We start from the raw sequence: 24,120 nt of genomic DNA, 5'->3' as shown, positions 1-24,120 counted from the left end.
CCTGGCTTCAGCCAGAAGAGTGTCTGAACTGAGCGCCCTTTCCTGCAAGAGCCCCTATCTAATTTTTCATCAGGATATGGCAGAGCTTCGGACAAGACAACAGTTCCTGCCGAAAGTGGTGTCAGCATTCCATGTGAACCAACCGATTGTGGTACCTTCCAACTCAGGACATCAGGATATTCCAGATGTCTAGATGTGGTCAGAGCTCTGCAGGTTTACGTCAAGAGGACTGCATGTGTTTGTAAGACAGAGTGTCTTTTTGTGCTTATGATGCACAAAAGAAAGTCTGCCCGGCTTCCAAGCAATCAATTGCTAGGTAGATCCGCTCCACCATACAACAGGCTTATGGGGCAGCACAATTGCCGGTACCGGTTTCTGTGAGGGCTCACTCCACTAGAGCAGTGGGCACATCCTGGGGTGTTTCGGCATTGCAGCTTTGTAGAGCTGCCACTTGGTCAGGTCAAAATACCTTTGTCAAATTTTATAAGTTTGACTCTGTGGCCAAGGATGATACCCAGTTTGGGCAGGCGGTGTTGCAACAGGCTCTGCACTTTCTCACCCTTTCTGGAAGCGTTGGGACCTCCCCAATGTATTGAGACCTCCGTATCCCATATGAATGATAGTGAAAATAGAATTTTAATACCTACTGGTAAATACTTTTCACAGAGTTCATATGGGATACTGAGCTTTCGCCACAGTGCGGTTCTCTGATTGCAATTACTGTGATCTTGTTCCAGCTGTTCTTGCAGGTTGCGAGACAGTGGCTTCAGTACTCTGTTGTACCTAACAGGTCCGTTGACCTGAGTTGAAGCGTCTGAGTTTTGGTGACTTTTTGCTCCTTACAAATCACTTTTGTGGTTTTCAAAGGTTATAATGTTCTTATGACACAAGAATGGGGTTAACTAAATTTAGTTGTGTGTTGTTGTGTTTGTTGTGGTGTGCTGGTGCGAATCTCACCACATTATTTGTTCATGTTAAATCCTACCTCACATACAGTATCCTTCCTTCGGGCACAGTTTCTTAACTAGCTACTGAGGGGGAAAAGAGGGGAGGAGCCAGCACACCCTGGTTGAAGAAATGTATGTGCCAATGTATTGAGACCTCAGTATCCCATATGAACTCCATGAAAAGGATTTACCGGTAGGTATTGAAATCCTATTTTCTTCTCCCAGAAGTTCAGTCACATACCTGCTACAGCAAAACAAAAATTCAAACCCATTTTGTTGGGTATGAGAGACCGGCACTGACCATTCTTGTGGATACCGACAGCGGCCTCCCAGAACCCAAACAGTCCACAGCAAGTATACTAAATCCCCTACCCTTAACCCTCCCTGTAGGATCTTGACCGCAAGCCTGCATCGTAACTACATCCCATCCATGCTATATTTTTACAGACAGGACTGTGAGAAAATGAAATATACCATATATACTCGAGTATAGAGAGTCGAGAGAGCAGCGCTGGATTTACAGTGAACAGAATGACCAGTTTAAAGTGAAAAATTACTTTATATAGCAGATTAAAATAAACATTTACATACAATTACACATAATAACATGACACAATAAAATTATGTAATAAAAGGAAGGTCTCACTCTTTGATTGGATCGGAATCTGTAGGGGCCAATGCCCAATTGGATATCAGTCCGAATGGAAAGTGCACTTAACCATTGGTATTTCTGCTGTATTGGGGAAACGGGAATCAAAGGGTTGTACTGGGAGCAGTCCACCAGTCCTCTCTATTAATACGGATAGATTGTTAGTGCCGCTGGAGGAATCGATGGAGAAATGTCCGTATTATATCTCTCAGGAGTCCCTCTGTCAGTTTGGGGAAGATTTTTATGGCTCAATACCCAATTTGGGCACCTCCTGTTTGAAGTGGAAAGTCACTATTGAGATTTTATGCACTGGAGGAGGATGGGCATAGGTTCTCCAATCTGGACTTGATGCTAGTGGTGAAACGCGTCAGGTGCAGCCTCTCACTCTTGCCAGATTGGACCCCTACCAACATCCAGTCCATCTCTGCCTAAAATTGGGAACTTCTACCTTGAATCCCCCTCCAGGACCGTCCACAGCACACTGAACTCCAGGTGAGCCACGCCATCTCCCGCCACCTGTATGAGAACAGTGTCCCCACACCAAGGCATTGGCCATCTCTGTTTACCAGTGACCGGGGTTACCTGCAGTGTTCACCTCCAGGTGAGCAAAATACCATCTCAGCCACCTGTTAGAGGGTCCTGCCCCCCCTTCAAATCAAGTCCAGATTGGAGAACCTATGCCCATCCTCCTCCAGTGCATAAAATCTCAATAGTGACTTTCCACTACAAACAGGAGGTGCCCAAATTGGGTATTGAGCCATAAAAATCTTCCCCAAACTGACAGAGGGACTCCTGAGGGATATAATACGGACATTTCTCCATCGATTCCTCCAGCGGCACTAACAATCTATCCGTATTAATAGAGAGGACTGGTGGACTGCTCCCAGTACAACCCTTTGATTCCCGTTTCCCCAATACAGCAGAAATACCAATGGTTAAGTGCACTTTCCATTCGGACTGATATCCAATTGGGCATTGGCCCCTACAGATTCCGATCCAATCAAAGAGTGAGACCTTCCTTTTATTACATAATTTTATTGTGTCATGTTATTATGTGTAATTGTATGTAAATGTTTATTTTAATCTGCTATATAAAGTAATTTTTCACTTTAAACTGGTCATTCTGTTCACTGTAAATCCAGCGCTGCTCTCTCGACTCTCTGTTTTGCAAATCTTTTGTAAAAAACCACAGGGAGTGACTACCCCTGTACCCCAGCAGCCGCTTGGAGAAACACCTCATACAACAGGCGCCCTTTACTGCTCTCTAGTAGAGCAGCCTCTCTCTTTTTTTTTTTTTCATACTCGAGTATAAGCCTACTTTTTCAGAACATTTTTTATGCTGGAAAAAGCCCCTCTCGGCTTATACTCGAGTGAGGGTCCCACTTGTGTCAATAAGTTTTCCCAGTTTTTTGTTGTAAAATTAGGTGCCTCGGCTTATATTTGGGTCGACTTATACTCGAGTATATACAGTCTTTCCATTTCTGCTTTAGTTGGCATGGCAATCTTGGTGTTGTGTGTGGTGAGGACATCCCTCAGTGGCTGTTCATTTCTGCAGAAACTTTTTGCCATGTCCAGAGTTGAATTACATCTGGTTGGAATGTCTTGTTTAAGCGACTCCTTATTTTGTCCATTTTCAATTTGTTCTAATTCTGCAGCATTTGATGGACTGTGTTTAATGAGTTCCACAACCTGTCTGTATTTGGCCAGGACATTGTCAAATGCACTGTTCTGTAAAGATACTGTGATAGAACAATGGAGAACTGTGTGCAGTGCAGGGGACTTGTTCCAAAGGCAGATGTCTTGCAGCAGCAATCCTATTTCTTGTGCTAAGTGTGCCAACTTTATCTTAAATGTCCCACTCCTGTGCAACATGAATAAAATTTTCGGCACGTTTCAGCAAAATGTCCCTCTTCTGTTTTCATTAAAATCAGAGCATGTGAATGCAGCTCCCACTTTTCATCTATATAATGCACTGTAACTCCAAGGTAATTATGGTTAACCAGTAATGTCCAGTCGTCTCCAGTGAGAGCAACATGTGGTGCATGTTGTAACGCTCCTTTTCATACAAGTCATGTATTCTTCTTGTGATGGTGCATATGGGAGGACATATGACCACTGTTACTGTATCATATAGAAAAATAAAGTAGACTTTACACCCCAGTTTTGCTGTGCCACTGATTAGTATTGCGAGCAGGGCCCTCCTAACGTTTGACTGTCTTTAAATACCTAGTTTGTTCTATCACTGTCTTCACTGTAAAGCACAACAAAATATGCTGTGCTATATAAGAAACTGTTAATAAATAAAGGGACCCCTCTAAGCTCCTCTCATGTACCCCTCTGGTATGGGCCTACAATGGCATATTCCCCTCATGTACAGACTACACCGTGTCCTTGCTGGCCTTCATAATGACCCCCTTTTATACTAGTCATGTTCTAGTTGTAATTACAGCCTTCTCTAGAGGCAAACTCACGGTGGTATGATGATGTCATGTAACCCTTTTGGATACTCAACGTCTTCCTTATGCATCCGATGATCTCCTCCCTACTCCTATCTGGCAGCACTGGCCCCGCTGCTGGCCTTTAGCGTTGTTACATGCACGGGGACCTCTGCAGCGGTGTCCTGACATCTTCCAAGTGCACCAGCACATGCACGGGGACGTCAGCAGCAGTATCCTGACGTCTTCTACTGCTGCAGTACATTCGCGGGGACTTCGGCAGCTGCGTCCTCCAAGTGCCAATGCGTATGCGCATGGACCTCGGCTGCTCTCTCCTAGTGCAAAAAAATGCACGGTTTCCAGCTTCCTGGTCTGAGAGCTGCCGGGTCATGGGATGCACGCGTAAATGCGTTAAATATATTATCAGCGTTATTTCATTTTAGCGTTAACGCGATAACTCGTTAATCTGCCCACCACTAATATATATATTATACTTTGTGTGAGTAATTGTCTCCTTGTGAATATCTAGAGAATTCTAGTATTTTACAGATGGAGCCGGGCTCTTCTTTGCATGGGATGGCGATGGCGACGCCATCCCCTGCCATCTGTGCGAGAGGGGACGCGCGCGCACGTCCTCTTCCGACGGCTTCCCCCGGGTCCCCGTCGGCTTGTCGGCGGTCACACGGGGTCCGCCTCCCCGCACCCCCCCTAACCCTGTCCGTCTCCCTGAAGCGGAGACGGACAGGGTCCCGGCGCACGGACACTGAGACGCACATGCGTCTCAGTCAGATGAGAGCTGGGCTGCTGGCGGATCGCCAGCAGTGACGTTCTGGCGATTCACCAGCAAGAGGGAGCCCGGCTCCATCTATCTGTATATAAGAATTTTGTGATCTGAACTTTTTTTTTACTTAATTTATATTTTTGAGAATTTTTACCTCTCATTCTAATAGTATTTATTAGAATGAGATGGAACATATAAATTGTTTAATGTTCTTTTTTGTGATTATGTTTTAAAAGTGCAACTTTTAAAGCTTAAAAAAATGGCGGTCTGGTGGATTTTGTTTTTCCCACGACTTCCTCGTAGCTAAATTATTTGCATTAATTTACTTTTATTCTTCATGTCATAGCGAGTTTTGTCTTTGTTTACTTTATTTACCACTTGACAACATTTGATAAATCCCAGTTGTTTCATTTCCCCTAATATTTCAGTAAATCGGATTTGTTGCGTCTTTAAAATAGTGGAAATCTTTCTTATTGGGAGTAGTTTAGCAACAAAGGGCTTTAAATTTGGCATGTATATCTTTTGGCATATGAAAGTTTAACCTTTGTAGCGTTGATCAAAATATTTCCCATAATGATTTATGCATCCATGAAGGCCATTTTGGTGTTCGAGTGTTAAATTGATAGTTTGTTCCTATACTTAAAGTATAATTTATTATTCTTTTGATTCCTTAAATAGCATAAACTATTGCCTTGGCTTGACCTTCGCCTTGTGTTAAATTTAAGTTATGTGTGAACATTATTTTCTGTGATCGCTTTCATATCAAAGGGAAGGACATGACTGTCAATTTTTTCATAAACAAGTGTGTGTGTGTGTTGCATAATTCTTAGCCCTCCAGTTTGTGATCCCTAACAAGACTCTTTAGGAAGCTATGTGATCTAAGCAGGACAACCTATACAAAGCACTGAGTTATGACCGAACCATACAATTTGTGTGATTTCTTGAAAGCATTGTTACCCAATTATGAAATATCTAGTTTTGTTCTATGTTGCTGCTGCTTTCCATTTAGTGCACAAAATGTAATAAAGTATGTGATATATAAATAATGTTTATATAAATAATGTTGAAGGTTCTTATCACAAGACATTATACAAACAGGTGGCTGACTAATATTGGAGAAACACATTCATAGTCAAACATTTGTTTTATTTTTATTTATTTTGAAAGTCCATACAAAGGTTCTAATTTGGAAGTGTTTGGACTCACCCCAGCCAAACTAATGCCTGGTACACACCAGGACGACTAGGGCCCGATCCTCTCAATCTAGATCCAATTCCGACCAATTGGATGTAGATTGTAGGTAGATTGGCCTTTTTTTTTCCCTGTTCTGGTCCGATCCCGATCCGATGCGCGGGTCGGTCGGTCGTTATTCAGATCCTACCTGCTGCAGGTAGGATCTGAAGAACAACCATACAGCCGGGTGCGGGTCACCATTGGATCGGACCCGCTCACGGTGCACATCGTGAGCGGGTCGTGCCCCCCCGCGTCACCGTGAGCGGGGCGGACGAGACACTGACGACCCGCTCACGATGTGCATCATGAGCGGGTCGTCATGGTGTGTACCCTACATAACAGGGAAATTGTAATTGTTTTTCACAATGTCTTCCCTCAGATGGCGCCTCAGAGTAATTTTATCATGAGGCAGATTTCAGCATGCAACAGCCAAATTGACAAGCTGAAATGTCCACAAAGTACTTTTTGCATTGCGCCCATTACTGTAGCTTAGTTGCTTTATGTCACTAATTCTGATCCTATGTGGTATGACATGAGTGATAGAAATAGATATATGTAAGTATCACCTCCCAATCTCCTGTCACTTTAGATCAGAGATTGGGGGAGCAGAAAAAAATGAATTGCCCCCAAAATATAACTCAGTTCTGATTCTAACAGCCGCAAACACCGTAAAACACGGTGTTCTTATATCTGAATAAATAGAAACTTGGTTAATGTTTTCTAGTCTATTGACTCAAATAAAACTGTAAAATTTCACGACCATAAAGCATTTCTTACAAGCAATATTTATTTTACATAGAATTACAAGATTAAAAACATTGTATTGAGAAAATGACAGCAAGTTTTCCTATTTAATCAGATTTTTGCATTCAGTATCATGCTACGATTGGCAAATAGGAAAAAAATAATGAAATATTGATTTGTAAACCATGCTAACAAGTATCGTTATAAAGCATCATTGGTAAAGTTTACTTTTGGCAGTTTCCTTGCTGTATATGCTCTACAGTGACTGAAGTGCTCTTAAACTTCTTATCACAAATTCTAGTTGTTGGATTTATCAATCTTTAGCCTAATATATACTCCATATTGGAGATTCAGTTGTTTGAGTACTGGATAGAGTACAAATGGAGCCACACTCATCTAGCCTTCCTATGGCATTTGGCTTGCGAACTCCCCACAGTGCGCCTAGTCACGCTGCAGCGCAGTAACCTGCATGGTCTTTGGAGTTACCGAATAAGTGCAATACCAGTGATCATCCACCAGATGACGCTTTTTAAAGTCACCACTGCGAATGCGTTAGATGTCTCATGCACAGCTGCTACTGTATAGCGAAAGAATCCGCAAGAACTACAGTTCTTTTTTGTACAATACTGTACTATTGAGCATGTTAGAAAAAAAAATTCTGAAAGTTTAAATGCAAAGACGTGCTTCTCATTACGCCATTTATAAAGTGCTGTGGAATATGTATGCGCTATATAAGAAACTGTTAATAATAATAATAATAATAATAACAACAAGTGAGAGATTATACAGTCTGATTGCTGAGAATGTGGCTCTCGTGCATGTGAAGTGACCCATTCCCAGCAATTGGCGCTCCAAATCAGGTCTATGCGGCGCGAAAGATAAACTATGAACCTACCAATGGTATAAGTTCCACATGTGTGAGGTCACTGCTATCCGTGCGTCTCTTACACTGGTTGAACACAGATTTTTGCTGCAGCAGAAATGTCATATAGTACAAGCAGGCCAGACTCGAGCACAGAAGGGGGGTCAACAAAATGGCTACTGGATATCAGCCAGGGCTTCATGGGAGCCCACAACTATGCAGCTAACAATGGTATTGCTTCCACTTGTGTAAGGAATAAAGCACTTCCCATTCTCAGCGAATGGCCTGGCTCCATCTGTACTGTATATCAATACAGCGCTACATTAGTGGAGCATTATCCACCCAGCGGTGGAGATGGATATTGTATTGCGTGCCTCAATGCACCTCAGTACATCTGAGCGTGCTGCAAAAGTTGTGCGCCAAAACCCTCGTCCAGGTGCGCTGGCGCAATGGATGAGCCATGGCTCGATCTGTAGCTCCCATCTAAAGAGTGGTTTTACACTCAATCTCTGTAACAGAACTTTTCTTGGCCACTGCCCACTCTATCACACAATTGCTGCCAGTCCTCAAAACCAAAAGTCACCAGCTGATTATTTTTTTTCCGCTATTTAAGATCTGCTGACCACTGGTTTAGAGAGCATCTTTTAAAGTTCTACTGAAGAGCAAGTGTGTCAGTGGAGGAAAATAGTTTTGGTTTAAAGGTAGTTGAATTCCTGCTTGCTCAAATTCCCCAATTGAAATCTTTACATTAAATGTTCCAGAAGCTTTAGTTAATAATGCAATGATGCCCCCCCCCCCCTTCAACAATACTTTAATTTCTACTGGTAGAACACTTGTATATGTATGTATGTTTGTTTGGCAAATGACTGTCATGCTGCAAACTCTTCTGAAACAGTCCCTTTTATCAGACCACAAGTTTGTAGGTATCCGGATGGCTCATAGACCGTGTCTGGGTTTACAGTCACTATCTCCACATTACAGTCACTATCTCTACATTGCGGCCTTGTGTGGGCCGCAAGAAAAAAAGAGTCCTATATACAATTTTCAAAGGGTTATTAGAAAAACTATATTATATTATATATCCATGTCTATTTAGCCTTTAAATTCACATTCTGACACAGAGAATGAGCCGAAATTCACAATGTGACACAGGGAATAAGCTGAAATCCACATTTGACACTGAATGAGTAAAAATCCACATTGTGGCACAGGGAATGAGTTAAAAATCCACATTCTGACACAGGGAATGAGTAAAAATCCACATTCTGACACAGGGAATGTCAGGTGACACCTAACACACCTTAAATTACAAGCTGTGTCAAAATCATGGCCCTCCAGCTGTTGTGGAACTACACGTTCCAGCATGCCCTGCCACAGATTTTATATAAGGGATTGCTAACACTGTGGCAGGGCATGCTGGGACATGTAGTTACACAACAGCTGGAGGGCCACAAAAGCAAGCTATGCCCACCAATGAGGGTCACCGAGTGTTACATTTTTAAAAAAATGTATTCTTAGAAAACATGTGGGCATAGCTTGCCCACAGGGTCAGGTGGGATCAACAGACCCTGTTCCTCTTCTTCACAACCCCCCCCCCCCCCCCCCACCCCAACCGACCACCTCACCCCACCTGTAGTAAGTGTTACTATTTTTGCAGCGCCGTCGGCCCCTCCGCCTTCAGCCGCAAGACACCAGCACCGTCGGCCCCTCCGCCTTCAGCTGCAAGACACCAGCACAGTCGGCCCTTCAGCCGCAGGACACCAGCGCCGTCGGCCCTTCAGCCGCAAGACACCAGCGCCGTTGGCCCCTCCTCCGCAAAAAATCCTTTCCTCCCTATGGCCAACTGCCCGTCTCAACCAACTCCTTTGGTGCCTGGCGTTGTGTAAGCGCTGCACACCAGTGTGCGGGTGCGTGGTGACGTCACCTGTGCACCCGCGCACCTCCGCAAAGGGCTGCTGGGACCGGGCTTCAGAAGAAACGTCAAGCCCCACCAGCCCTTGAAGACCGTTCCCAGCTGAATTTTTCACAGGTACAACCACTGTGGGCCACAAAAGTAGGCGGCTGGGGCCGCGAGTTTGACATGCCTGTTCTATACTGTAAAATAAACATTTTAAAGATTTCCTTATCAATATTGTTGGACTAGTGCTTTGGTTCTCAAACTCAGACCCCACACAATTCACGTTTTCCAGGTCAACCAGCAGGTGCACAGGTGCACTCATTACTGACTGACACATTTTAAAATATCCACAGGTGGAGCTAATTATTTTTCTTGATTCTGTGTTGAGACCTGCAAAACATGCACTGTGTGGGGTCCTGAGCACGGACTTTGAGAACCTGGTGTCTAGTGTCAATTCAAAATACCCTTCAATTTCTTGTTCTCTATTTGCATCTTTGCATTTTCTTTTTTACATGTATGAGATTTTCTTAAAAAATTATTATTAAATATTAATAAATTAAACAGAAAAATAATCAGGAGGTTCTGAGATTCATATCTTAATCAGACCTTTCACTCTTGATTATATTAGTATTTCTGTCGTAATGCAGTGGGGATGATTGCTTTCTCCCTCCCTTGCTTTCACATGGGAGGGAATGTGTTCACTATTTGGGTATTTTCCTGAAGCAACATCTGATTGAGAGGAGGTTGCATGTGACGGGCCCCAGGGAGAAAACTTATCCAAGACCGGTCCGGCATTACAGTAGATGTATGTTGCTGTATGTAAAGCCTTTTTACACCACTTAAACCTGCAGTTAAATTTGGACACTAGAACATTGAGCTTGGAAGAATAGGTGTAATCTGAATTCTTGGCTCCCCGTTTCTCAAACTGCAAAAATAGCTGTAGAGGCACATTGCTGAGCAAATATTTAGTGACTGAATTGAGGTGATTCTAATCTTAGAGCATCCTGCTCAGATCACACTTTGCACATTATTTTCTACCGTTGGGAGTGGGTTACTTCAATGCTGACAGTAGAATCTGTGTCTGCAGTTTTACCAAACTCTGGGAGTGGGATCAGCTGTCAGTGTAGGCTGTACATGCAGTATTGCATGACATTTGTAAATCTGCATTTATTTGGATGGTTTGTAATAAAATCCTTGTCCTTGTTTTGTTTCTATTTACAGATGTACCTTGTAATTTTCCCAGAAGGAACACGTTATAATCCTGATATACCGAAGGTTATTGCTGACAGTCAAGCGTTTGCCATGAAAGAAGGTAAAATGCAAGAAAATGACCACCAGTACAAAAAAAAAAGTCTGAGATCTTTAAAAATTTAAATTGTATTCTGTAGGCTTTTTTTCTCTAGTTATTGTGCTTTTTCGTAGAGTTACAAATATAAAGATTGTTCCCATAAAATCAGTCAAATGCCAAGTGTCTTTAGTTCTAACAATTTTGAAATACATACAGAATTTGGTAATAACATGATTCATTAATCCATAAAGGCTAATTCAATAGACTTTGTGAGATTCAATTGCTATTAAAGGAGAGAAGATTAATTATTTCTATTTTTTTGCACCTCCAGAGCAAGTCTGATTCTTCCTAAATATGTTAATTTTAGGAAAAATTACCAGGACTTCATTTGACACCTGGCGGCACCAATATGAGGAATAGTTATGCAATAGGAAGTTCCCTCCCATGAGGAGGATGGAGAGGAGATCCCTTGGTTCTGTACATACTACTGGACTGTTACATATCACTTTTTTGTATTGCTGCTGTGTTTTCAGTACTGAAAAACACATGCATTTTTTTTTACAGTGGATATAGGGACAGAGTTTACCTGCAATAATCCAAAATTGGGTGCAAGGTCCTCCAAAGTTTCTTGTTTTTCAGTGAAAACATCCCCCATAGGGCATAATTCAGCATGGATTGCTGGTTAGAGAAGAAGCTGTTGCCTCCAATCAAATAGTCGCCCCAAAAAAGAATAAACTCCCCTTGGAAAATTGATAGTGCATCACACTTAGCGATGTATTCGCAGATTAGTTTGCATAAACTGAAACAGTGGACAGTTTTTTTTTAATTTTCATCTTCCCCAGTCTAAAGCTTCCTCAAATCTGCTAAAGAACCAGACTGGCCATTGCTGACACCTTGGATCGCCTGCATTTTCAAAAAAAAACATCATCTTTCCACCATTTAAATCAAACTGCGACTGCTATGCGTAGGGATTAGCAATCCATGCTGAACTACGCCCATAGTGAAGTTTTCAGGTAGTTTAAAGGGGAAATCTATGTAACTCAAAATCAATTCATGATGCAGAATAGTATTCTATACTATAGATCTATATATTTAATGTTTTGGCAATTAAAGTCTTTTGCCAGATGCTCATGTGATGCTACTACAGAAACATAGGTAGCCACTTTGTTAGAATCCTTATAAATATTAGTTTGTGTTTAGAGCCTCTGGTCACTACAAGTGACAGATCCTCATCAGCTGTACAAGTTGTTTGAGATGAACAGTCAGCCATGTGCAGAAAAAAAACTTGATGCTGAACTCTGTTTAGACTACAGAGATGTAATATGCACATGTCTGTAACAACTTGTGAAGGATAAAAGCGGAGACGCTTATTTTACAAGGGGTGGATTTTTGGGTTTTGTTCGTCACTCTCCCCTCTCTTCCACTCTCACGGCAATTTCAATCAAAATGTTCACCGTGACACCTGATGGCAAAACAAACGGATTCATATGTCGTCCGTCCCCCACCCCCCCACAAATCGCTAAGCACACTTGGCTGCACACAAGCGATGCACCAGCAATGTGTGGTGAGCAATCTGTTTGGCAGTGTTTTGCCTAGTGATCTGTGGGCAATGGCGACACACAGGAATGTCCATTGCTATGGGCCATACACATGGAGCGATCCATGTTTCATTTTGAAGTGATCTAGTCAGATTTCTTAGAAAAGGGGCCCAATCACACAACGTTAGCCATACCACAGCTATTTGTCAGCTTGTAGAAGCCGTCATTACTATCAGCACTTGCATTTGCACAAGCCCGAGACATTTATTTATTAACAGTTTCTTATATAGCGCACTATATTCCGTTGCGCTTTACAAAAGGAGACAGTTATACAACAAACAGGGTATTTACAAACAGTCAAAAGGTAGGCGGGCCCTGCTCGCAAGCTTACAATCTATAGGACATGGTACAAGAGATCCATCAGAAATTAGCTGAATCTCTTAATATTACTCAATTGATTCTACTTACATCTGGTACTCCTTTGGAACACCTACGCTACATGTGAACATACACTCTTAAAACCACTCAGCTGTAAATGGAGATGTAGGTAATATCAGGTCCCACATCACTCATATGCATATTCTTTTATTCTAGAAAGTCCAACAAACTAAAGGTTTAGATTACTCCAAGTGAAGGTAAACAAATATTTATTTGAACTCCAAATTCAATTTACCAACCAATTTCTATTCTCATTCCTAGTTAAGTAGGAGACTGCCTCCATACTGTAACTCCAGAAAAATGAAAGTAAATGTTTATGCAGTAATGCATGTACTGTATATGTTACTAGCTAAATATGATGGTGTACATTAAATGTATCTATTTGGGGTAAACCATGTACAAGAGCAACATCATTTTCTTTGAACATTTACCATAAACTTGTCAAGAAAGTTTATATTTCCACGGCCAAAGACTATCTTATTTCAAGTAAGTTTTTGTTGTTCCAGCAGTGTATTTGGCTAAAGAACACACACATTCTTACAGCCATTGTTGTTGGTTTCTGGTATACTTCGTCTGTATTGAAGTCTTTTTTTATATTTTGGAATGTACTGAACTATTTCTAACAGGATATCATAGAGTCAAAGCAGATCTGTGCTCTTATGTACCCAAATATAAGTGATTAAAAATTGTTTCAGAAGCCGCACTCACAGAAATGAGCAAAATCGTAGAGGGTATTTCAGAGAATTAGTTTGCAAGTCAATGTATTCATCTTATGGCTTAGCATTCACCATGAAAGTTACAAGCTTATCCTCAAACAACCTTCAAGTGACAGCAATAGCTTAGTAACTCAGTCATCATCTCGAACAAAAACATGTCTGCATCTGTTTAATTTTACTGATTTCATATCTAGGTGGAATAAGCACTTGGAGTTCTTAAACACCATTCCCACGACTGTATACTGTCAGATGCATGTGCTATAGTCACTAAAGGTGAATATTTGCCAGCAAGCTTACCCTTCTATATGTAGTATGCTTGGACACCATCTTTAAATGAAAAGTTCACATATTAACATTTTGCAAGCGCATCAGATGAGTGGCTGTAACCCCATGTACAGCAACTCCAAAAGGCAAAGTGAATTGATAATTACTTAATAAATTGTTCTTTGCTGTACATGTGTAGTTGTTGATACAAGGAGTTAAACTTTATAAATGATCGATCGATATATAGCCAGTTGTAAAATGCAATCTGTCCTCATAGGACTGCCAGTTCTGAAACATGTGCTGACTCCACGTGTGAAGGCAACTCATGTGGCAATTGAGACAATGCAGGACTATCTGGATGCGGTGTATGACATTACAGTTGCCTATGAAGGGACCACTACCCAGAGTGGACAAAGGAAAGAAGCACCTTCCATGACTGGTATTTATTATTACCATATTCTTTTGTCTGTGTACTGTACCAGTGGTTTTACCAAAGCTGTGATCTGAATACCCCGTCATCTCCATATGATTAGTGGTGGTACTTGACAACCTATTGATTCACAACATAGAATATTATACCCTCAGGCCAAAATATATCCCCTATTTTGTTCCTTGGGAATTCATTCCCATTATTATTGGGCCATAGCACTACAATGCTACACATCACTTTACATACGCTCATCATTACTTCCCATTTTAGATTACACTCTAAATTGCTGTATGTACCACAACCACACATCAGGGTACAATTTGTTAGCAGTTGTTGATCTACCAAAGTAACTTTGGTATTTGCAAACATGCCCATTTACCATATCTTGTAAATTGAGTCTCAGCCCCTTCACCAAATCAACCGCCTACTCACTTGCAAACCCAAGTCTATTCGCTAGAAGCATGACAGCCACACAGCCTTTTGCAAATGAAAAATGGAAACCATAACTGCCTGTTGTCAAATGGATAATGGACACCCCTGCGCTATATTTACTAATGCTTAGAACCAATCTTCATAATGGTCCGTTACAATGGCAGTGTCAGGAATGTGATCATCTATTCTTACATAAGAAGAAAATGCTTGCATGCAGACCCACATTTAATTACACATCCATACTACTTTAGGAATACATACAGGTGACTGGGGGACGTGATGCTAGCAGTCAGAATACTTATGCTGGCACCCTGATAGAGGGAAACCTGACAGGGGTCCGGTAAGTATAGTTACCTCCCCCCACAGCGTAACCCTAATCTTCATACCCAGGCAGCCTAAAGTTAACCCCTCGCCACAGCCTAACCTCACCACACATACTTGTCTTTGGGATGCCAGGAGTCAGGAATCTGGCATCAGCATCCTCATCGTTGTCATACCAGCTCTGGTATTGTGTCTGAGCTGGTATGATGTCCTCATACCGGCATCTGTATTCTGACTGCCAGCATTCCGTCCGCCGGGATGTTAACTGCATCTCCTACTTTTCACCTCAAAAAATCTAAAGTACCTACTGTACATCGAAGAGCCATGTTTGGCATGTACTATAGACCCTAATCTTTGCAGTTCTGATTTATGATTGTGTGTTTTAATCCCTATTTTACGATTTCTAACATGAGCTTAAGCCTCTTACAGAAAATCTCTGGTTTGTGTAATCAGTTGTAAATCCTTTTTACTAAAACAGTTTAAAAGTGTCTTCTAAATAAGATACATCACTCTTTGTTTGATTGCCAAATATGTTCAAGAATTGAGCGGTTCACTGTGTGACATTAATTTATTTTGGAGTTATTATCTCTATTAAACTGCCGCACAAAAATATTGTCTCTATTGACCATGTTCAGGTTTCTCTTCTGTGCAAAAAAAAAAAAAGTCTAGAATGTTTCTTTGCCAATTTTTTTCCGTTTGTTTGGAATGAGACTTAACTTTATGGATGTGTTGAGAAGGATTTTATGACTTGAAAAATATTGTATCTAAGAAAAGATTATTTTTCTGCCAGCAGATGTGTTTTTTAGTCAGAAAACGTTAGGTAAAAATATCCTTTTATAATGTGCCTTTTATAGGTATAGAAGAATCACATCTTGTATATTATCTTTGGTACACAAAGTAATGACCTGTTCTTCGCATAAATATATTTTACATTTGTATTACCTGTTGAATTTATAGCATTTAAAGTGTGTCTTGATCTTGGAGAACATTAAAATTCCCAGGTACACACTGCAAAATAACAATGTCAGCACAGTCGGAAGATTTGCTGACACGACTACTGGTCAGCCATCTGCTCTGCCTGAGAACATTCTCTTCTTTTTATTATAGTAGACTAGAGCATTAAACCAACACTGCTGAGCAATGGTTTAAACTTTCAATATAGTGCAGTGTTTTGTTTGTTTTTTTGTAATACAGTAGATAGGAGGTAAACTACACATTTATGTAGAGCACTTATGTTTAACCCTTTTCCACTTCTATTGGCCCCTGTGTTGAACTAACATTTTTGGCTATTAGCATTCCAACGTTGTTTATCGTCTTTTAACCCCACAAAAATCATATCTGGGGGAGGGGGTTGGAAGAATTTGTATTGTGCAGTAAACTTTGGGCAAGAAGACTTGTGTTTTTTTTTTTTTTGTGGTTCTGCCTCTGTCCGCTCACCCTGCCCCCTTTTTCCTGTATTGCTAAACGAGACAGCTGGGCAGAGCGGTGGAGAACTCTGCTCTCTCAGTGCACGTCATCTATCTGTCCGCGGGCAGTGCGGCTATTTCAAATGACAAGCCGTCTCGCAAGCCATTTGGAGCTTGCGGGCCGGCAGCAAATCAGGAGCCACCGCTGCCTGGCCGCAATCCAGTGCATCATTTGAAATAGCTGCACTGGCTGCGGCCGTATGGATGCCGTGCTCTGAGACAGCCGGGTTTTCCACCGCTCTGTCCAGCTTTTCTCGTTTAACCAGTGTTGCAGGCAGGGGCGTCAAATATGACAAAGGCACACACAGTGAACTAGAGGAGCGGCAAGCAACCCCCTGCACCATTGACCTTTTTTTGTTGGCAGCAGCTGATGGCTGGTATGCGGCAGGCGGACCTTGCGGTGGAGCGCTGTCACCGGGACTGTGTGGCCTGGTAATACACAGCCGGATCACAGCTTCGTCCACAGTGCCCCAATCACTGCAGGCCACAGCAGGCGGGGGCGCAAGAGAGCAGTGCGCCTGCAGCATAGCGGAGAGGCCCAGAGGAGGGACTGCATAAGTAACTGCCTGGCTCTCAGCAGATCCTTGGAGGCCGGTTTGTCTCATAAGGTTCCGGGTGAGTCTCTGTATGGGCTATTTCACACGCTCCGGCTCCTGCCGGGCAGCGAAATCCCGCACAGCCAGGAAGCCGTGCCACACACATTAGTTTACAATGAAGGGGATGGCCACTGGAGACTAACTCACTGTAGTTCTGTGCCCAGTGTGCCTCGGAGAGCTTCCTGATCATGAAAAGTGTAACTAGCACTGGTGGATGGTCATCAGCAGTTGCTTCAGGGAAACGAGCTATGGGCTGGCCTCCTACCTGAAGAGGATCAAGGTGAAGGGGCCTTGTGCTGGCCATGACCTCAATGATTTTTGTAATTCCATCACTTTTCACATGTGCCAATGTTGTGTGCGGTGGCCTTATTCTGCAATTTATGTAATTTTGCGGCATGATGTTGGGAATGGAACCTTGCAGCATGATGTTGGGTCATGCGGTGTGAATTAGGGAATAGTGATGTGTGGTGTGCTGTAAGGGTTAGGGACATGCTGCGTGATGTATGGAGTTGGAGACATGTGGCATGATGTACATGGATTGATGTAGACGTGCAGCGTTGTGTAGGGGCAGGGACGTGAAACATGATGTAGTGTATGGGAACGTGAAACGTGATGTAGGTAGTGTAATGTATGGGAATGGGTACATGTGGCCTGATGTGGTGGACTGGACATGCGTTGGGATGTAGAGTACATAGACGTGCGGTGTTGGTTATAGGGATGTGCAGCGTGATGTGGGAGACTGGGACCTGCAGCGTTATGTAAGCGGTGTAATGTAGGGGATGTGCAGCGTGGTTGACTAGGACGTGCGATGTGATTTAAGGGATGGGGACATGTGGCCTGATGTGGGGTTGTATAAGGGGAGGATCAGAGAGCCATACAGAGGTGGCTTGGCCATTGCTTTAGACCAGACAACATGCTCCACTGTCGCCGAGAGCATTTCCAGGTTGCCCAGAGACTGCCCAAGCATGACTGACAGCAGTGTGGAAGTGTGACAACATAGGTCACATTGCCACATGCTTTCCTTGTCCGTCTGATTATACCCAGACCTCACACCATGGTCTCGCTCTGTAGGGTATTGGATAGGTAGGCTATATGGAGCACCAGGTAATGGTAACTGAGTGCAGAATGCCCTATTGGTGGTTTATTTTGTTATTAGGCATAATTATTATTATCATTTATTTATGTGGCACCACAAGGGTTTCGCAGCGCATAACACAGGGGGGGGGGGTAACATATAGCAATTTAGGGGCTCCCCCCAACCAAAAAGTTTTTTAAGTTTAATTAAAGCGGTTTATTGTGTAATGGGCATTATGGTGTGCATTATCCCCATGTCCCACAAAAGCCATGCCCTTTGGCGCGCACTGTTACATTTTTTCTTTTTGGGTGTTCCATTGTTTTGCACTGTTCAACAACATTTGAATTTGGGGTGGTATTATGTGGCCCACGTTATTTTCATGGGTGTGTGGGATAGGTCTTGAATTTAAAGTTCGCAGGGGGGTGCTGAACACCAAAAAAGGGATGGAGGTCAAACAGAAGGTTCTATAGCAGTGCTGATGAAGATGATGTGAGGTGTTTATAAAATGAAATAAAAAAAGGGATTGGATGATTTATTACAATGAATTTTAATAAACTATTAAAAATAAGGGCTTTATACAGTGGTTAAAATATGCATGAAATAAAAAACATAATATTACACATGACAATCAAAGGATCCTTGATAAAGCTGCAGTTTGGAACGGAGGTGAGGTCGGCGCTCAACCAATTGCTGAGAGACAGGACTAAACTTGAACTATGCAAATGTAGGCACAAATACTACCTCTGGGGTAATAAACCCAGCTCAATGCTAGCAAGAGCATGGAGTGCCCAAAGAGCTCAAACATATGTTCAGAATGTAATAGACGCTGATGGTAAATGGGTACATACCTTCACACAGTTCGCAAAAGCTTTTGAAGCATATTACACTCTTCTCCGTCAGACAAACACTTATGCCCCTTTCCCACTGCAGCCTTAAAACGGTATTTTGCCGATTTTTGAGGGCAAAATACCGTTTAAGGCTGCAGTGGGAAAGCGCCAGAGTTGAAATACCGTTTAAAGTTAAACGGTATTTCAACCCGTTTTCAGAGCAGGGTTTTACACGGTAATCTACCGTTTAAGAGGCAATGGGAATGCATCTTAAACGGTAGAGATGATGGCTGATTTTTTCAGCCATCCTCTCCGTGTGTGTAAGCTGCCGGGCTGAAAGATTAACCACTTTAAGCCAGGCGGTACGCCCCGCTGCCACCCCCCCCCGCCCCCCCCTCCTGTTATACTCACTTGTCCACGCTGCCCCGCTGTGTCCGGCTGGCTGCTGCTGCGGCTGGATGCTGTTAGCGACGCTGGGCGGGTCCAGCCACATGCCCCGCCTCCCTCCGTCCTGCTCCACACGGAGCAGCACTGGCCATCAATGTTTTATTTTGTAAGCCAGTAATATATAGATTGCTGGCACATGCCAGCAATCTATATATTTCTGGAACCACTGGGCACCAATGAGAATCCTAAGCCAGTAATATATAGATTGCTGGCACATGCCAGCAATCTATTTATTACAGGCACCACTGGGCACCAATGATTTAGTTATTAGGCAGTAATATATACATAGCTGGCACTGGCCAGCAATGTATATATTACTGTCCACCATGGGTTAAATTGAGCCGACACATAGCACAAATGTTGACGGCTGCGGGATTTGTACGCACCACTGGCCCCTCCCCCTCCTTTTATTATGTGAAAACAACTGTGGGTGTGCACCTTTTTAACCCTGAAAAGCCCATTAAAGTCACAGGCACTCATTTGTGCTGTAAAAACGTTTTGAAGAGCTAAAACGTTTTACCTGCAATGGGAATGGTACTTAAATGGCATTTAAAACTGTAATCGGCTGCAGTGGGAATGCTAAATACTGTTTAAGATTACCTGTAACTTAAAACGGGTCTGCAGTGGGAAAGCAGCATTATGCTGCTTTCCCACTGCCTAAACGGGTAAAGACCAGGTATTTGTAAACAGGTCTTTAAATGGGTAAGAGCTATAAAGACCCTTTCCCACTGCAGCTCTTAAACAGTAATTTGCCTTTTAAATGCCTTTTTTGTCACATTCACATATACCCATTTAAGCAACCCATTTAAACCCATAGTAAACATGGGATGTCATAAAGAAAGGACTTTTCTGCCCCCACAGGCCCACAATGATGACGTTTTGAGAGAACAAATGGAGGGGTGGGGAGTGGTCTGATCAGTGTTGCAATAATGGCAGACAGAGCACATGTCTCTGTTGATTTCATGCCTGATTTTCTTCCACGTCCTCATTCTGAGTTTCAGGGATCACTTCAGGGGTCTGCAGTCGCAGCATGTCCTCATTAAACAGGGGTGTGGATGTTGTGGACTGGGCTGGTTCCACAGGTGGGGTTAATGTTTGTTCTGCACATGACTGTGCAGCTTCATGACGACTTTCGGCTGCTGCCAGGCTAGATGATGATGCTACTGGATTAGCAAGTGCAGAATGTCCGAAAACCACCATGCATTGGTCGAAGTACAACCACTGCCTACGTGCAGAGCTGCTTTGGTTCTGGTTCTGGTCTAGTACATTGTGGAATAAGCATTTCAATGCCTTCAGCTTATTTATAATTTGCGTAGTGGTTCTTATAAATCCTGATGCTGCCATCATATTGCTGATATTACGGTATTTTGCAGCATCCTTTACCGTACCGGTCATCTGAAACATGATTTCTTCTTCCCCACGAATTTGAAGGAGTTCCCTGATCTCCTCCTCTGTTCAACTGGGCATGGTAGCAGAATGTAAACAGCAGTACAGCACAAAAACGCTTTAGCTCTTCTCTGTCTACTGTGATTTCTTCCTGGATGTGGTGACTGTACAGTCATCACGAGCAGGAAGCCAATCATGTTCTTAACCTTTATTATTATTATTACTAAATACCATTTAAGACCCTTTCCCACTGGCAAAAAAAATGGCTCTTAAATGGGTAAAACTCAGCTTTTTACCCATTAAAAAAAATGGTATTTTTAAATGGGTACAGCAACTTGGAGCATTCCCACTGCAGCTCTACCCATTTAAAAAGGCGAAAAAAATAGCAAATTGCCATTTAAGAGCTGTAGTGGGAAAGGGGTATTACATAAACAGGAGATTAATGATTATCTTACATCAGTATGATTCCCAAAACTCTCTGATGAAGACCTGACCCTGCTAGAGCAACCTTTCACTAAAGAGGAATTAGAACAGGCTCTTTCTAATACACCTTCTGGGAAAAGCCCTGGCCCGGATGGGTTCCCGATCAGTTATTATAAGTCCTTTTGCTCTACGCTTATGCCCCTCTTCCTAAAGGCATGTAATGCCATATCCAGGGAGATGATCTTCTCCCCACAAAGCCTGGAGGCTCACATCTCCATCATCCCCAAAGAGGGGAAGGACCCAGCCCAGTGTTCAAGTTATAGGCCCATCTCGCTTTTAAATACGGACCTGAAGCTTTTTGCCAAGCTTCTTGCCTTGCGACTTGGACCCCTTCTCCCTGAGTTGGTTCATGGGGACCAGGTGGGCTTTGTTTCTGGTAGAGAAAGATAACAAAACCAAGGTGATCGATTTGATTCATTTCTCAAAGCTTGGGGAAGCCCACGTGGTCCTCTTGTCCACGGACGCAGAGAAGGCTTTTGATAGGATAGTTTGGACCTTCATGGAGGCCCTCCTTGAGCACATTGGGCTGGTTCCGAGGTGTCTCCACCGTATCTTGGCTTTATATAGTACCCCCTCTGCCCAAATTCAGGTCAATGGGGCCCTTTCGAATTCAGTTAGAATTCGGAATGGCACGCGCCAGGGCTGCCCCTCATCGCCTTTTAATCTTCGTAATTTGTATGGAGGCCTTGGCGTGCGCGATACGAATGAACGACAACATCAAGGGTGTTCAGGTTGGTAGAAATGAACACAAACTAGCTCTATATGCAGATGACCTCTTGGCATCCATCTCTAGCCCTACCACATCCCTTCCGTCGTTGATGTTGGAATTTGAGAAATTTGCACAACTATCTATCTTCGAAATTAATTACACCAAATCTATAGCCCTAAATATATCTGCTCCAGAAAGCTTAGTTAAAGGACTTAAAAGGGCCTTTCCTTTCCACTGGCACCCAACCCATATTAAATATTTAGGGGTCTTCTTGTCCAGAGATAATGCAAATCTTTTTCCAGCTTAATTTTGTGCCTGCGCTTGCCAACCTCAAAGCTTCCATCGTGAAATGGTTGGTTCTCAAATTGTCCTGGTTGGGAAGAATCAACACGATAAAGATGAATGTCCTCCCTAAGATACTGTATTTACTCCAAACCCTCCCAATCACAACACCCTCATTCTTTTTTAAGGAATTACAAAGTATAGTGGGTAAATTAGTTTGGGAAAATCGTAGACCTAGGATTTCCCAAAAAGTTCTTATTCAAAGCCGTGAAAGAGGTGGCCTACAACTTCCCCATTTCCTTAGCTATTACCATTCTGTTCATATTACCAGAATAGTGGAAATGTCCAGACCTGTACAATCCAAACAATGGCCAGCTATCGAAGGACACTCGGTAGGTGCATCCCCCTGTGTCATTCCTTGGCTTCCGAAGATCCCTACGAAACGGCACCCGACCCTGACACCAACACTTCTGTGCTGGAACAAGCACAGACATCTACAGCATTTTGACCCGGGTGTGACGCTTCTTACTCCTCTAGTCAACAATCCTGAATTTTCCCCCAGGATTTTTATTTACGGAATCTTCATAGTCTTTTCTCAGTGGATGTGTCTTACCTGGGTCAACTGGTGGATAAATCTGGCTTCCGTTCCTTTGCAGACTTACACAAAGATATTGGCCTTCCGATGGGTCTTTTGTGGTTCTATCTTCAAACCAGACACTGTTTCTTCCCTCCCTAAACAAAATCAAAGCTGGGAACCAACCCCTTTTGAGTCATTATTTCTCTCCCAGGAGCTTCCAAAACACTTGATTTCTAAATTTTATCAAGTATGTCTGAGTAACCTCCCAAACCTGACTCCTGCTTACACTGTGGCTTGGTATAAGGAGATGGGCTGAGACCTGTCGGAGGACCAATGGAACCAAATATTTAAATTTATTTTTGCTTCCTTCTCATCAATCCAGACACTGGGAACCCAGTATAAAATATTATCCCGCTGGTATAGGTGTCCATCCATACTGCACAAATTGAATAACACTTGGCCTGACATCTGCTGGAGGTGTGACCAGTTTCAGGGCATACACATATGGTGGTCTTGCCCAGTTATCCAGAAGTACTGGCGCCAGATTCATACCATTTCAGAAAAGATTACTAATTCCTCTCTTCCCTTCAGCCCGGAATTTTGGTTGCTTAGTCTTATGGATATGCCCATCTCTCGATTTAAGAAATCTCTACTTAGGCATTTGTTAAATGCTGCTAGGGCGGTTATTCCCTGCCATTGGAGATCTTCTGCGCCCCCTCCCCTCTCACACTGGTTCCGTAGATTGGACCTTTACATGTCTATGGAGGATCTGACGTCCTTTTTGAAAGATTCCACTCAGACCTTTAGCGCTACGTGGCTATGCTGGCTCACTTTTAAAGAATCCTCAGATTACTCCCACTATGCTGCGTCAGGACAGGTCCTGGAGTTGTAATGCTCCCTGGGCACCACCCTTCCCCACTTACCCTATCCCCTCCCCCCTCCCCCCCCCCTTTCTTTTCTTTGCTTCCTTCTTTTCTGCAATCTCATCAGGCAGTTCTCTCTTCGCAAGCAATGTGCATTTGTATTGTAAAACGGATAATTATATCATGCTCATATTCTGTCTGATAAATGTAACTGCATCATGTTTCCATAGTTAAATGTTGCTTACAACATTTAATGTTGTTAATGTAATTAACTTTTTTATTTCTTCAACTATTGCATTGTATTGTTACATTGTGATGATTTGTAACTTTATTCAATAAAAACTGATTGTATAAAAACAAGCTGCAGTTCGGGTAAGCAGCAAAATGCGTTGGTGATCCACCTACACCCCCACTGCTGCCTCTGTTGGACACTG

General features: G+C 42.8%; 1 protein-coding gene across 1 annotated transcript in view; it reads left to right on the top strand.

Moving 5' to 3' along the window:
- AGPAT5 (1-acylglycerol-3-phosphate O-acyltransferase 5) overlaps nucleotides 1-24,120 on the top strand; it is a 67,560-nt gene that overhangs the window by 30,703 nt on the left and 12,737 nt on the right. The window contains exons 5-6 of the mRNA XM_083177352.1: nucleotides 10,770-10,860; nucleotides 14,070-14,231. Coding sequence (XP_083033478.1) covers nucleotides 10,770-10,860; nucleotides 14,070-14,231 — 253 coding nt within the window. The remainder of the gene's footprint in view (nucleotides 1-10,769; nucleotides 10,861-14,069; nucleotides 14,232-24,120) is intronic.

Source organism: Crinia signifera, chromosome 3 (assembly GCF_055691185.1).
Source record: "Crinia signifera chromosome 3, ASM5569118v1, whole genome shotgun sequence".
In the NCBI taxonomy this organism is placed as follows: Eukaryota; Metazoa; Chordata; class Amphibia; order Anura; family Myobatrachidae; genus Crinia; species Crinia signifera.
Note: the sequence above shows the minus strand (reverse complement) of the source record. Positions and strands in the feature narration are given on the sequence as shown.